At 44.1% G+C, this 16,807-nt stretch overlaps 1 protein-coding gene across 4 annotated transcripts in view; it reads right to left on the reverse strand.

Moving 5' to 3' along the window:
- Positions 1–16,807, reverse strand: part of dmxl2 (Dmx-like 2) — a 119,615-nt gene that overhangs the window by 61,414 nt on the left and 41,394 nt on the right. For all 4 annotated transcript variants that reach the window (XM_084337167.1, XM_084337166.1, XM_084337165.1 and 1 more), the window contains exons 14-29: positions 16,589–16,791; positions 15,937–16,058; positions 15,589–15,678; positions 15,364–15,472; positions 14,407–14,526; positions 13,599–13,826; positions 12,752–13,038; positions 11,967–12,139; positions 10,540–11,194; positions 10,001–10,330; positions 9,790–9,909; positions 9,351–9,486; positions 8,472–8,582; positions 6,506–6,675; positions 1,043–1,140; positions 723–888 (exon numbers count right to left, since the gene is read on the reverse strand). In XM_084337167.1, coding sequence (XP_084193293.1) covers positions 723–888; positions 1,043–1,140; positions 6,506–6,675; positions 8,472–8,582; positions 9,351–9,486; positions 9,790–9,909; positions 10,001–10,330; positions 10,540–11,194; positions 11,967–12,139; positions 12,752–13,038; positions 13,599–13,826; positions 14,407–14,526; positions 15,364–15,472; positions 15,589–15,678; positions 15,937–16,058; positions 16,589–16,791 — 3,118 coding nt within the window. The remainder of the gene's footprint in view (positions 1–722; positions 889–1,042; positions 1,141–6,505; positions 6,676–8,471; positions 8,583–9,350; positions 9,487–9,789; positions 9,910–10,000; positions 10,331–10,539; positions 11,195–11,966; positions 12,140–12,751; positions 13,039–13,598; positions 13,827–14,406; positions 14,527–15,363; positions 15,473–15,588; positions 15,679–15,936; positions 16,059–16,588; positions 16,792–16,807) is intronic.

Raw genomic sequence — 16,807 nt, forward strand, 5'->3', positions numbered from 1 at the left:
CTACCCTGCAGCCGACACTCTTCACCTCTGTGTTTATGTTCTGTACGTAACTCGCATCACCCCCTCGTCCAGGGAATAGTTGAAGCTCTCACACAGACTGTGTATAGACTGAATATCCTGACCAGCAAACTATTCTTTCCACCCCCGCAATTCACACTCACATTCTATTCAAAACAATTGACTGCATTTATATATCACTTTTATCCAAAGCGCTTTACAACTTATGCCTCACATTCATTCACCCTTTCACTCACATTCACACACCGACGGCGGCGGCAACCATACAAGGTGCCAATCTGCTCATCGGGTGCAATTAGGATGTTAAGTGTCTCGCTCAAGGACACTTTGACACGCTGTCTGGAAGAGCCTGAAACTAACCGGGAACCTTGTGATTATCAGACGACCGCTCTATGTGTAGCTCCTGAGCCACTGTCGTGTTATTACTGTTATTACTGTATATTCTGTACAGCAGGGACACTTGGCCAGATAATTTGCATTTGCACAATACCACCTGTATAAACTCCTACTTGATTATAAATAATAATAATAATAATAATAATAATAATAATAATAATAATAATAATAATAATAATAATAATAATAATAATAATAATACCTGAGCAAGAGCCCAGTCAAATTCCTTGTACATGTATTTGACCAATAATACTCGTTCTGTAAGTTAAGAGTATGATTTGTGCGTGTGTGTGTGTGTGTGTGTCCACCTCTATGGCATCTTTGAGTGATCCAGCCAGTAGGAAGAAGGCAGCCGACTGCTCGAAGCGCTGCTTTCCCAGAAGAGAGAAGGCGTTTTTCAAAGCTGCCTTTCGCCAGCGGTCCTCACTAAAATTGTTCTTGAAAAACCGAGTCATCTTGTCGTCATGCTGGGACCTTAGAAAGAAAAGCACAACACTGTGTCACATTAAAAGCATCTGGTAGTAACCTTTATGGAATCAAATGATGGCAAAATTCAAGTGAAATCCATTAAGTTTTTCAAGCTGTAATCCATCATCCCCCCCCCCCCCACCCTCCCACACACACACACCTGAAAAGGCCCCAGAGGACAGCCTTCTTCTTCATGGCCAGGTAAAACAGTGCAGCATCTAACGGGTCGTTGTGTCTCTGGAATGCAGCTTTGCCGACCTGTTTACACAGTAAAATACATCGTCATTCAAGCTGCCTATTAACTCATTCACGGCCAATCACGTAATATTACGTGTTTGCTCGCCAACCGTTGGGCGCCAAACACGTAATATTATGTTTTTAGATCCTTTGATATTTTTCCTCTGATCCCTGTTCTAAATCATCATCCGGGTCATTCTAGCCGTCCCTGGGTCGTTTGTATAAATTGGAATTGCAATGCCGATCAAATATCACCAGGTGGCAGTATCGTCTGTGTCTGAACTGGAATTGCATTGGCGTGGATACACGTCTTCCTTTTTTTGGTAGGGGCTCCACCTCCTGCTTGAACAGAGATTCACATTGATCGCCTCGAAATTCCGTTGCCTAAGCGCATTTTACCATCGAAACGCGTATAGACATATACACTGGTAATCGCGATGGTGATGCGATCACGTGGAATTATTCTTTTTGGAATACCTTATGGCTAAGGTAAGGTATATTCTATGTCTATTTTACCTAACCTGAAACGTGTTTTTCTAACGATCACAGTTCTGTGTTTCACCGGACGTAAACCCCCACCCCCCTTGATGATTTTGTGAAGATACATATGTACATGTTATATACCTTTGATTTGGGAGTATTTGGGGGTTCAGGGAATCAACCAGAACGATTCAGGCTTATTGCACATAAAACGCATTTTATTTCGCGACCTATGAAAAAAGACTGGATTATCTTGCAATGTTTAGCGTGTAATAAACTATAAACTACAGTGTGTAGAAACAAACTCTTTTTTCCATGTTGGACTACAAGTAGTGTCTGTCAAATGAGCCACACCATTGTCTCCACAGCTATAATACAGAACACACACACACACAGGGAACAAAATAAACGTTTTGACTTACCAGCCAAAAATTATAAATAGCTTTTTTAGTATATCGCCATGTGTTATTATTACTATATAATACTCTCATATGCTATTTTCAATTAATATCATAAACAAAATAAGGAATATTAGCATAATTTTGAGTGGACTGAAGGAATGAGTCAGCGTTAATAGTTTTAAATGCAAATAATTTATTGAAACATAGAAGTGGGGTCGGGACACACACACACTGTTTCAACTCACCACCCCCGCATCATATTGTAGTCTAGTCTGTCTTCAAACTTCCACTCCTCTCGAAACTTTTTTATATTTGAATATCAACATTATCTGTCCATCCTCAGTAATCCTCAGTTTACTATAATATACTCCTGTCCTGAGTACTGACTAGTGACTTCATCGTCTTTCCAAACGCACGCACACACAGAGAAAGGGAGAGTGCCCCCCCCCCCCCCCCCCCATTTCCCTTTCCCCAGTCCACACTGTCTGCTGTTCTCTATGGCTCTGCCGCTGATCAGGATTAGCTTGTTAGCTTACGCTAACGTAACGTTAATTTCGGGCGATGTGGGCATAAAGGAATGGCGACGATGCAAAGCATGTTAGATGCATTTGACCCGTTGTGAGAAGAAAAAAAACACCACAGACTTATTTCGGGTCGCAAAATAGGCGCACTGCTGTGTAGCCCTGCTCCTCTGCTTGACCGCCCTGCACCACACAGACATTAGCACGGACTGGGCGGATACGACTTGTTGAGTTACCACAGGGTTTTTCAAAATAAGAGTATCGATATGAACCGAACGTTGTTAGCTGCCTGAGCCATAGATATTATAGCTGGAGCTGCGCTTGGGGCGGAAATGAGACCCGCCACAGGATTTTCAAAATAAGAGTATCGATATGAACTATTTTGTTACACGCCAGGTGGCGGGCAGACCTCTCATTTTTACTCGCCAAACCTTAAATCTGTAATTTTGTTTTTGTTGTTTTTATTTTGTTCCCTGCACACACAGCTTTGCAAACATAGTGAAACACAGCGGAAAACGACTATTTTAAGCGGCCATCTAGCGGTAGAGATGGATAAAGCGGCTGGCACTGAAAGTGTTAATCAGTGAACAAATGGTTCACAGCTTTTTGATGCTGTATCTAAGCTGATGTCTCTATGTGGTGTGTGTGGTGTCTGCATCAGACCTGGACGAGTCTATGCTTTTACCAACGCGTTCATGTTTGCGGGTTCCCGTTTTGCGCTCTGATTGGCCACTGACCTACGCTAGTACGCTCCCCTCGCTATGAGCGTAACAGGACGCTAGTGGGCTAGTCGCTAAAATATATATCGTTTTATATATAATTGTACCAACACAGATATTAGGCAGTACACACATTGTCCTGCAATACATGTACAGCTGCTGCGGTCTACAGTGAAATGCAATATTATTATTATTATTATTATTATTGTAAAGATTATCATTACAATCGCAGCCGCCTGGAGAGGCAATGTTACAAGTGTATGAGGGTTGTGTGCAAAGAGCACAGCCTCTCAATTTGCACGTGCACAAAATAATAATAATTGTAATGATAATCTTTACAATAATAATAATAATAATAATAATAATAATAATAATATTGCATTTCACTGTAGACCGCAGCAACGATAGAAATATATGGCGAATGTAGCTGTGCATTCACTGTACATGTATTGCAGGACAATGTGTGTACTGCCTAATATCTGTGTTGGTACAATTATATATAAAACAATATATATTTTAGCGACTAGCCCACTAGCGTGAACGGGCTCCTTTCCTCAGAGCAGCCCGCTTGTATCACCACGCTCGGTGCTGCTGCGATGGTGCAGGAGGTTGCCTCGCTAGTGGGCTAGTCGCTCAAATATATATATATCGTTTTATATATAATTGTACCAACACAGATATTAGGCAGTACACACATTGTCCTGCAATACATGTACAGTGAATGCACAGCTACATTCGCCATATATTTCTATCGCTGCTGCGGTCTACAGTGAAATGCAATATTATTATTATTATTATTATTGTAAAGATTATCATTACAATTATTATTATTTTGTGCATGTTGTGCAAATTGAGAGGCTGTGCTCTTTGCACACAACCCTCGTACACTTGTAACATTGCCTCTCCAGGCAGCTGCGATTGTAATGATAATCTTTACAATAATAATAATAATAATAATAATATTGCATTTCACTGTAGACCGCAGCAGCGATAGAAATATATTGCGAATGTAGCTGTGCATTCACTGTACATGTATTGCAGGACAATGTGTGTACTGCCTAATATCTGTGTTGGTACAATTATATATAAAACGATATATATTTTAGCGACTAGCCCACTAGCGTCCTGCTACGCTCATAGCGAGGGGGGCGTACTAGCGTAGGTCAGTGGCCAATCAGAGCGCAAAACGGGAACCCGGAAACACGAACGCGTTGGTAAAAGCATAGACGCGACCTGGACCCAATCCAGTCACTGGGAATCATTTTCAGCATTATGTTCTAATGTGCATAGCAGGACCAAGAGGACTATGTCGGTTCTTTGTCAATCAAATACAATTATATGATTAAAAATATATATATATTTATAAGATATCTGGTAATTCCAGTTAAAAGAAACACTAAGAACAAGTGCAAATAGGTCTGACATGTGTAAAGGAATGGAAATTAGTTACATGAAGCAGAACAGCAGTAATCAGATAGTGGAGTAACATTACTGTTCTATGGTGTGATTACATTAGTCTAGCACAGTGGTTCCCAAACTGTGGTGGTGCGTGACATGAAAAGGCTAATGGTGGTAAAAAAAAAATCTCTTTTTTTTTTACAATAAAATTTCATAAAAATCTTAGTCAAACCTTTAGTATTATGGATATTAAACATGCTGGCAGAGTACATGCATCCATGTTGTCGTGAACATTTTAATTAAATAAAGAAATTCCCTATCCATAGTCCCCGTGGGAAGAGAGAAAATAAAAAATGGCCTTAACTGACAACAACCAACAGGAACCAAACAATATTTTCTTTATGCCTAATAAATATAGCTAATATACATTATTTCAAATGGGGATTTTCACTGAGTAAATCATGAAATTCAATAAACGTTTTAATAGAAAACTTACATTTTAATAATAATAATAATAATAAACAATAATGTCTCGGGCGTGTCTGACACAGGTGTGCTTCATCTGTGCACGGAGACCAGCAAAATAAATGTCTAACAGAAACCCATTGGGGGTGCGTTAGCTACTGTAGGTCGGGAGGTGACAGGGGGTGCACGGCCAAAAAAGTTTGGGAACTTCCTAGCTGCATTCAGAAGTTGTTCCAAACTAGAGAGTATGAACTTGGGGGAACATGAGTCTTCAAAAACACAAAGGCTAGGACGAATATTAAAAGTAGATGTATATATTTTAACTCATTCGGGGCCAGACCCGAGATACCTCTGGTTTTCATCGTTATTTCTTTTATTCTATATTTCCATTCATTATCCATCCAGGGAGCCTGGTGTTATCATAGCGAATGAGTCTGAGATCCCAAAAGTGCAATACCGGCCGCATCCTACCAGGCGGCGGTATCGAGCACCCTTTGAAACTCTGTGACTTGGGCTGTGCATCGATTATATGGGTCCGGGTGGACTTTTCCATGTCGGGCAAGGGGAGCGTCAAATGCTCCAGATGGATGATGTGTGGCTGATTATGTTGGCGACACGATCGACACCAATACTGAGACTCGCGATCAGATAATTGGAATATTCTTTTTGGGGCACATCCTAGTCAAGGTAAGGGCTATATGATATCAATCTTGCATTGATCAAAGCATGCCTTCATTGCGATCCGAGCGTATGTGTGTAACGCTAGTCCATAACGTATTCAATGATCAAAGCATCAAAAAAATTATTTCTTTTTCACATATTGAACGATAGATACTCTATGTCAAATGGGCAATAGTATTGTATCCATAGCTATAATATCTAATATAGTTATAGCCCTGCAAACACCGCCACATATTCCTATACTTTAGAACGCTGGCCTTTTAACCACACATTACACAGCGCCCTCTGGCGCTGATTGAGTTAAATAAGTAAACCTGTGGAATAACTGTGACAACAAATACAAAATGTGTAATTTGATTCATACATTTAAGAAAGGGTTCAAATATAAGGTGATACATAAATATAAAACTTTATTATAATCTTAATTATATTTTATTATAATATAATAGTATAGTAATAAAGTATAGTAATATAGTATATTACAACCGTGACAAATTAAAATGTGTATACGTTTTGTACATTACTGTATATAACTGTACACTAACTATGAAACGTATTATTAATAATGTAATGTAAAAAAGGTAGGCAATATGGTACCTACACCTTTTCGGTTGTATTTTTTTATATACATTTCCTACTACTGTACACTTTGTAAAATAAAACCAAAAATATTGTAATCATTCATTCAGCAATAGCATGGTGTGTGTATGTGTCCCGGTACCTTCTCCACCATCTTGCGCAGCGTGTTTATGTTACGTATCCACCAGCCCACCCCGACGGCCCTGAGCTCAGACCACTGCGGGTCTCCTCTCTGCATGGCTGGGGTCATGTTCAGCATCTCCTCCTCCGCTTCAGAGTGGAAGGCCCATGCAAACTGACACGTCGACAGGCCTGCCGGACAGAAACACCCGGTGTTACCGCATTTGGTCCAAATAGATTAGAATAGAATAGAAATACTTTATTTATCCCAAGGGAAATTCCGCACTACAGATCGCTCACAGTAAACAGTAAACATTTTAGGTAGTCAGAAACAAAGTCACGAATAAGAATAAAAATAAGAATAAAAAAAAAGAATTATAAAATACGGTCCGGGATATACATTATGTTATGTATATACATTCTAAAATGTAAAATATACAGCCAAAAATATACAGAGATATACAGTAAGTGTAAACATTTTAAAAATTAAAAGTCCAGGAAGATTATGCCAGATAGTACTGTCACCCTGTGCTTAGTGATGCGTTCAAGAAGACAACTCTGATTATAAGACGACCCCTGTTTTTCCAAGACTTGTTTTTGGAAGAATACTTATTTGAAAGACCAAATCTTGTCTTTATAAAGAAAATAATTTCTGTCAATCTCCTGGAAGCGGCCACTTTACGGACTGTGGCAAGCTTTTCTCTGACTGTGCACTTTTAAGGCGGTCTTTTTGGGCTTGCCACCTTCTAACATTACACTCTGTAACATCATACTTCTTGGCTGCTTGACAGCCGTCTGATGCACTGTGTACGTCTCGGTACGCAGGTCTCCAAGAAGATCTGCAGGTGTGTGTGCGCCGCGCGCGTTTTATTTTTTGCACCCATCACTGCAGGCTGTGTGTGTGTGTGTGTGCGTGTGTGCGTGTGTGTGAAAGAGAGGAAGAGGGAGATACATAGAAAACAATCTTGGGAAACACTCGTTTGGTGCAATCTGTTGTTGTCAGAATGTATAATGACATGACACATTGACAAGTCTAGACCCCGGAAATAAGTTGGGGTCTTATATTCGGCACAATACACAGGGTTCCCACACATTGCAAAATGAAATTCAAGGACTTTCAAGTACTTTTCTAAGCACTATTTTCCATTTTAAAAAGGGCATTTAAAAGGATACAATTCACTTTTAAATGCTGTTTTTTATTGAAAAGAAAATTGGATCCAATATTTATGGCTTAAAACCAATTACAGACAATTACGGTAGTTACACTTTAGATTAAAAAATTATATTTCTTGATTCAGAACAATTTTATCATGGATGAACAAAACTTTCAATGCAAATGGTTGATTTAAATTTTTGTAAAAAATCAAGCACTTTAAGCACTTCAAGGACCGTGTGTAAACCCTGAATACACTACTCAAGATTGCTCAAGTACAGCGAGAATATAAACCAGTCTTGTTACAAAGTCAGCTCAAGTGGGTAGAGCATGGCATAAACACACTGACTGCTAGAGCCAGAGGGTCCCACACCCTTAATAAAAAAGGTTTATATTCATTGTTCTGTCAGACACTTTGAATAATAGTGTCAAATCAAACAGCATGATTTATTTCAGTCAAACTAGAAGTGGTAAAAAGCTCTTATTGGTGCAACAGTCCATTTCAGAGAGTATCAGTAGAGTTTTACCTTGGTGCAACAGTCCATTTCAGAGAGTATCAGTAGAGTTTTACCTTGGTGCAACAGTCCATTTCAGAGAGTATCGGGAGAGTTTTACCTTGGTGCAACAGTCCATTTCAGAGGGTATCGGGAGAGTTTTACCTTGGTGCAACAGTCCATTTCAGAGAGTATCGGGAGAGTTTTACCTTGGTGCAACAGTCCATTTCAGAGGGTATCAGGAGAGTTTTACCTGGGTGCAACAGTCCATTTCAGAGGGTATCGGGAGAGCTTTACCTTGGTGCAACAGTCCATTTCAGAGGGTATCGGGAGAGTTTTACCTTGGTGCAACAGCTGCATGCGGTACAGGGGAGGAAGCGAGGTGAGCAGACAGGTGTGCAGACGCATGGCCATCAGATACCTCAGACCACATTCATCTAGAGCCTCGCCACCTACACAAACACAAAAACACTGTATGAGGTATGAGGCTCCATTCATTCATTTCTCTATCAAAAAGTCTCATTCGATTCAACATCAGCATCCAGAGAGCAGGCAGACTGTGCAGAAAGCAAAACGGGGCAGAAAAACAAGCCAAAATAAGGTAATTCTTCACGCCACGGTGTCTTAGTTTAAATACTATATCAAATGATGCTGTGTCTTTAGAAGTGATGTGATCAGCTGATTGGTTCACTCTAGTTCATGTGGCCCTGCCTTGTCCCTGAATCCTCTTTATGCTTACTTAGCACAGGGAACAACCTGAAACCTAAAGAAAGACTAAATAAATATGATTGAAAAGACAAGAGATAAATATGTGTGTTTAGCAAGTCTAGTGGTGATGAACGTGAGTCTATATATATGGTGTATGTGCTGTAGGATAAACACAGCTGTTCAGATTATTGTGTTGAGGGCAATGATTTGATGGCTGGAGATTATAACCATAACCATAACACACGACCATGGAAAAAAGTGTGATTGCCATGTATCTTTAGAACTTTTACATTGCCTTAATACAATATTATCTCTTACTAAGGGCAACATGTAATGGAGCCAGACATTCAGGCACACCAACACACCAAAGTATATTATCGACTTTGATGGCCGTCTGACACGTGCATGCCCAGTCACACATTCACACGTATTAGTGTGTTTGCATTCACATACAAACATGTGCACGCATACACTTTATTACTGACACACACACATACATAATATACACACACCTGTGTACTTTTGGTCAGTGGAGCTGGTGACCTCAGCACCAGTGGTTGCCACGGTATCGGCCAGGGCCACCAGGAACATCTGCTCAAGCCTGGTCAGTCCTGGGAGACTGGAGTGCATCAGTTGACTGGACAACACCTGGATGGATAGAGGTAGAGAGAGAGGGGAGGAGGGGTGGAGCAGGAGAGGAGGAGAAAGGGGAGTAAGGCAGAGGTGAGTTTTACTACAGTAGTTCCCATTGCTTTTGATCTGTGTAGGAGCCACTAGTTGTCAGCGACAAACGTACGAGAGCATCTTGATTTTGTTGCCCTGAGGAATGAAACTTGTTGCACTCTGACATGCAGCCTTTAGTTACTGTAATACACAATGTCCATGTATTTTTAAACATATTTTAAACATCAGATTTGAGAAATGTTCCCTCCTCGTCGAAGCGTCCAGTACCTGTGCATGTTCTGGTCCAAAGTAGGTAGGGCCGTACTGAGAGAGGTTGATGAACCGCGACTTCTTCTCCGTCTTCTCCGTGGCGAAGCTCACAAAGTCGTCCGTGGTCACCGCTTGTACCTGTGAGGTGGGTACATGTTAGAAGATTATGATTGCATTCCCCGTGTCTAACAATGCTGTGTATCAACTTGATACATGAAGGTCCACCGACCTGGAAGAGATCAGTATACTGGTCCTCTCCACTCTTCTTGGCCCTCTCGCCCTCAGCCACCTTGGGCCCCTTGACGCCGTCCTCCCCTCCCTTATAGGAGGTGTCCAGGTCAGCTGACAACAGGGCATACAGGGGCAGTGGGGGGATGGAGTTGATCTCTGTGTAGTCCCTGCCTCCGTCACGACCGGCCACGATGGTGTCTTTGGCTGTGCTGCCTGTCACACTGATGGTTCTGGACAGATGCCTCCTAGCCCCGCCCTCACCTGCCTCCACGTCCCTCACTACGGCAACCTCACCGGCAATGCACTTCACCAGGTGGGCCAGGATGGCCTAATGGGAAGAAGGCAAACAGGCCTTACAATCATGCAATAATACTACCCGGTTTATCCTTTCTTAGCAATTCAGTGATGCTATTTCTTCATCATTTCTATGCTCAGTTAAAGTGTGATGCTTAAGTAATGTAATCGGACAGCCTGTTCATATTGTTAATACTTATTTGCATGTTTTTAAACCACTGAATGGAGCAGAAAAAGACCCACCTTGGCGCGGCGGACCTTACCCAGGTCCATGAGCTCCAGTAACTGGGTGGGGTGGTACTGGGGCAGAGTGGGGGACAGGGAGTGTGCTGCCTCAAACAGCCCCCCCTCCTGCAGTCCTGCTGGGGCACGAAGGGCCTCGTCTACCCCTGTGTTGCCCTCGAACACGCTCTTAGACCTGGCTCTCCCTTCGCACACTGAGGAGGAACCTCCGGTCTGGCTGCCGACGGCGTTGTCGGTAGACAGCGTGCCGCCGTCCTCTCCCTCCCCGGGCTTCCTGTCCTGGCGCCACTGGGCGTACACGTGCATCTCACAGTCCATGCCCACCACCAGAATGCCATCTCTCACCCAGGACAGGGAGACGGGAAGGGAGGGCGTGCCGTCCACCGAGGACAGCAGATCCACAGCCCGGAGCAGGATCCAGCGGGAGCGGATGCCCTGTTTGATGCTGCCCCCTAGAGGCAGAGTGATGACGGCCACGCCCTCCTTGCTGCTGGTCTGCTCGTTGACCATACCCGAGATCCGGCCGTACATGAGGATGTTGGATCCGACCCCCACGGTGAGGATGTGAGATCCGTCCTCCTTGGAGAGCCAGTCCAGGTGGACGTAGTGCTTGATGTTGGGGGAGCTGTGGTCTCTGCTCATGTACAGGTCAGTCCTGGCAGGGAGGGAGAGCACCTCAGTTATGAAGCAGACACACCAAGTAACATACGGCCATCAACACAGACAGACAGACTGACGCATCAGGCAGACGCAGACACTCACCGGTTGTTGGTTCCCGGCTGTACATGTACATGAACATACACTGAAATTGACTTTTAATGGCCCGGGCGATGGTATGTCATGTCATTTTATGTTACTTACTCAGAAGCCTTTTACGGTATATTACCTAAATATAAAATCCAAACCACTTATTTGTCAAACACTTACCCTGAAGTTATTGAGATGGTCCAACATCTAAAATACTGGGCGCTGCCATGATGACTCAAATGAGACTTGGAATGAAAATAAATACATTTAGCTAGGAGGCGTTCTAAATCAAGATGTCGGGCCCCAGTGAACAGACTCTCCATTGAGAAGTTGGACCATACCGTCGTCCCGGGAGATCTAAAGTGAATTTCAGTCCATGTTCATTTGCCCTGCTGCGATATGACACAAGCAAAGTGTAGCGGTACATATACACAGGGTTCCCACAGACATTGCACAATTTAATTCAAGGGCTTTCCAAGCACTATTTTTCATTTTCAAGGATGTCACTCGAAGGATACAATTCACTTTGAAATGCTGTTTTTTTAAGCATCTGCTTGGCCTGCCTGCCAACTAGAGCAAGCTAGAGCATCACACGTGAAGAAATGCGGAAAAGAAGTTGGACCGCGCGAGACAGCGACTCGTCAGATTTTTAAAACAAAACAAAAAAAAAAGTTTCTGACCTGCTGTAGACGAAGAGGTTGGAGTCGACGCTGACGCGGGGGTCCAGGGTGGAGGAAGGTCTGGTGAAGTCGTCCAGGTGCAGGGTCTGCTCCAACACCCACTCGGAGCCTCCGGTAGACTCACACTCGTAGATAGACACGTGCATGGAGAAGTCCCCCCCAGAGCCCGCAGGCTGAGGGAAGGAACACACAAAAGTACACACGTAAAACTCTCTTCTCTTCATCTCTTAAAAAAATGGGAATGCCTCCCATTTTTAAGAATAAAATTGTTTTCTTCCTGTGCCCTGGGATAGTTCAGTCGGTATCCGTCAACATGCACCACTCTCTCCTAAAGCTAGAGCGATGATGTAAGTGGGATGGAACAACTGGGGCTGCTCCATAGACCATGGACGGGGCTCTGACTTTATGAGGCCATTTATATTTATAATAAAACACAAGATACTACATATTTTATTCTGGTTCAGACCTTCAACGCGAGAATATAAACCTCAGTGCATAGGCTCTACATATAGATGAAGACCCACCCAGGTAGAAAAGTCTCTCTCTCTCTCTCTCTCTATCTCTCCCTCTCCCTCTCCCTCTCCCCCTCCCCTCTCCCCCTCTCTCCCTCTCTCCCTCCCTCCCTACCTCCCCTTTGGGTGTACCCGGCTTGGGACCAGGAAAAACACAAAGGAATCTCTTGTTATGGGCCTACGACTCAGTGGACACAACACAATAAACACAGACAATCATTATTATAATGTCTATCTGATATTTAAGATAAATGAATTAGATCCTCTCCCCACCTGTCCCGGGCGCGGCTGTTTGAAGGCCACAGCCAGCCGACCCGTGTACGAGCAGGACACGGCTACGGGCCGCCCGGGCACGCACACGGCACTGTTGTTGTCCTCCTCCTCGTTCAACAGGGCCCAGGGCTCCCAGTGGTACACCCGTGTGTCCTGGCCCTCCTCGCCGGTCCCCTCGGCGCCCTCCACGCCGCAGCGCCAGAAGCGCACGCGAGAGTCGGAGCAGGTGGTGACGATCAGGTAGGGAGCCAGACACACCGGGTAGATGGAGGACGAACTCAGGTGGCCTGGACAGAGAGAGAGAGAGACAGAGGTGGGCTGTTAGGTGGTGACGATCAGGTAGGGAGCCAGACACACCGGGTAGATGGAGGACGAACTCAGGTGGCCTGGACAGAGAGAGAGAGACAGAGGTGGGCTGTTAGGTGGTGACGATCAGGTAGGGAGCCAGACACACCGGGTAGATGGAGGACGAACTCAGGTGGCCTGGACAGAGAGAGAGAGCGACAGAGGTGGGCTGTTCGACGGATGCCCTGTTCTTGAGGGATGAACGGGGGACATTTTGTTTCACTATTACATCAATTGATCCTGGTTAAGCTATAGATTTCAATACATTTGACTTCAGATTTACTGAATACAGTGTTTCCCGTACACAGGTTTATTTGTGGCAGTACACATAATATCAGACAGACCCACACATAGGTTTTCCAAGGTGATACAGTAACACATCATCAGCACTCTGTGTGTGGTGTTTCTAACAGCTCTTTCTGATCACTGAGCCTCCTATCACCACCAGTAACCACAGGAAAACACAGGCGCATGTGTTACACCTATTAGGGGTGTGATCTACCTGCGGAGGGCGTGGCTCTGGTGACCTCCACCCCGTGGGGCAGGTCCAGCCGTCGGCTGTACACCAGCTTGGAGCTGAGGATGAGTTTGCTGGCTGACTGCAGGTTGGCGGTGGAGGCCGAGCGGGGCAGGGGGGTGACGGGAGAGCTCTCTGGAGAGGAGTCTGCGTTCATGGCCTGGTTGGGAAGCATCAGCTGGCTCTGGAAGCTGTGGTCCTGCACCGGCTCGTCTGGACACACAGACACACAGCTGGACGTCAGCTCAGGAGACACAGCTCGGTGTATTAGATCAAGAGAGTTTGATCTTAACCTGTATTTATTAGGGATGTCCGACATTGGCTTTTTTACCGATATCCGATATTGTCCAACTCTTAATTTCCGATACCGATATATGCAGGGTTTCCCCCCCAAAAAAGCGGAATAATTTCAGGTAATTAACATTACATATCTCTTGTCGTGGAATTAACACAACATTATGCATACTTTTGACAATAAATTAAATAAGAATTTGTTCTTACTTGCCTGGGTAAATAAAGGTTAAATAAATGTAGAAACATTTATAAAAAAATACAGATCATTTCCGATATTACATTTGAATGCCAATATCGGTAGGCCGATAATATCGGACATCCCTAGTATTTATTAATACCGTACACATCTTTTTAACCACTTGGTAATAACTAACCAACATCGGAAACCAAAAAAAGATCATCGATACAATACTGTTTACATTTATAAGATAAGATAGATCCTTATGAGTCCATGCAGCAGCAGCAGCAGCATACAGATGAGGAGGAGCACGAGACTCACCCATGCAGGCCTGCACAGACTTCAGGTGCAGGTGCCACATCTGCAGCACAGAGTTCCTGTTGAGATCCTTCTCGATCACCACCAGGAAGAACTTCTCAGAGAACGGAGGAGCATGGTACTCTGGGGGAGGCCAAACACATTCTTGACATCTTAGAACTACGGTAGTAATTGTAACAGAGCAGCGTGGTACCCTGAAGGTAAATAAAACACATTCCCACCAACTTAGAACTATGGTCGTAATTGTAACAGAGCAGTGTGGTACCCTGGAGTTGAACAAACACATTTTCACCAACTTAGAACTAAGGGGTGTAACGGTACACAAACACCACGGTACGGTACGTAGCTCGGTTTTGAAGTCACGGTTCGGTACGGTTTTCGGTAGAGTGGGGGGAAGTTTGGCTTTACATGTTCCACTCAGGGGTGATGTAGTGTGCAGTAACTAATTGTACTTGTAGGGCGGTCAACGAATATTCTATATTGAAATTAATAATTGACTCCCGCTCCTGGTGGGCGGTCGTTAGTGGTTAACATACCGTTGTATTAATTCGGTACACAGCCGTACTGAACCTAAGGTCCAGTACTGAAACGGTTCGATACGTGTACCTTTACACCCCTAAGAACTATGATAGTGATGTTAATCGGAATAATGTTTGCAATCTGTGTTGCTCCACATTTTCCATTTCACACTTTCCTGGCTGGATTTGAAATCGTTGGTCAGTGTTCAGTTTGATGCATGCCGACAGTGGCTGAGCAATTTAGATGATAGTGAAGTTTGGAAACATTGTTCGTCTGGAAACTTAAAACGAGAGTCTGAGGTATAGATAATTAAATTCATTTGACTTTTCAGCGCAGAGGAGGAACCCTGTATCATAATGCAACACGTCACTGATTCATCCCTATCAATCATTCCTCCGTCCGTCCGGACAGTGTGTACAGTGACAGTGAAGGGAGGCCTACCCTCGTGGGAAGGGAAGGCAGGGGTGTACAGCTCTGGCTCCTCCTGGGGCTTGTAACCCAGGATGAAGTCCTCCTGGAACACGTGCAGCAGCTGAGTGTTGGAGCCACACTGGACACACACACAGAAAACAAGTTCAACTTCATATACACTCGTGAAAAGAGCAACGGTTTTCATGCGTTGATTTTAAGTGTTAAATGTGTATTGAGAGCAGAGAAGCTTCCGACCTGGTTGGTGATGACGTCCAGTTCTATGATGCACCCTGGTCTGGCAGTAGACTGCTGGCTAACAATATTGAACACCTCGCCAACCAGTTTCTACACACACACACACACACGATATGGACTTAAAAGATCAAAGGTTCCCAATTCCAAATAAATTATTATTTAGACTGTGGTTTTTCATCGGTTTGTAGTGTGTGTGCACGTGTGTGTAAATGTATGCATGTATACCGGTGTATGTATGTATGTATGTATGTATGTATGTATGTGTGTGTACAGTAAATGTATGTGTGCGTGTGCGTGTGTGTGTGTGTGTGTGTGTGTGTGTGTGTGTGTGTGTGTGCGTGTGCTCACAGATGTCTCAGGATCCGACAGCTCATCCAGTAATTTCCTGGCATCAACCACAGCTTGATAGAGACGCAGATTTTTACCGTCGGACGCCACGAAGCAGGCGCTGGCGCTGTTACAATATGTTCCTAAAGGACAGAACATCTAATAATAAACAGCTCTCTGAGACGAAGCTCACCGAATCACTCAAATGATTCAGCCAAAAAATCACTCCAAACAGTAAGTTCTTTAGCAATGATTAACTTTGTCACAAGGTATTTTCTGGTATATAGCACACAGTGGTTTAAACATTACATCTGCAATAAATGTGTATGGATTGTGTGTGTGTATTGTGGTAGATAACCCCCCCCCCCCCTCTCTCTCTCTTTAATCTCCCTCACCCATCTTTTCTTCACCCCTCCTCCCATTCATCTCTCCTTCCCATCTACCCCCACCCCCAGTCCTTCACCTCCCCAGATGTACAGTCCATTGACCCCCACCCTCTCCCGTTTGTATAAAGGTGTTCTTCATTCAGTGGGGGTTCTCTCATCCCGGGTGTCCCAGCTAGTCACCTCGTTGAGAGTCATCCTTTGACTGAGTTAATAAACTGTATTAACCAGGTCTCTTCTGACTGAGTAAGTTATTCTGCTTCGGCTACTTTCCACCGCAGTATACTGACCTAGCACAGAGCTGGGCACTAGCGCGGGCAGCCAGGCGACATTGCTGAAGGCAGATGTATGAAGGGAGTTGATGCGGGCCAGCTCAGACACCCCTCCAGTGCAGGACAGGGGCCCGATGTGGTCCACCCTCCACAGGATCAGCTCACTGTAAATAGCATTGGGGTCATGGAAGGTCCTGGTAGCTGCGTTACGAAGCTGCTTCCTGTGGAAACCCACAA

Source organism: Notolepis coatsorum (genome assembly GCF_963971535.1).
Source record: "Notolepis coatsorum genome assembly, chromosome: 20".
NCBI classification, from domain to species: domain Eukaryota; kingdom Metazoa; phylum Chordata; class Actinopteri; order Aulopiformes; family Paralepididae; genus Notolepis; species Notolepis coatsorum.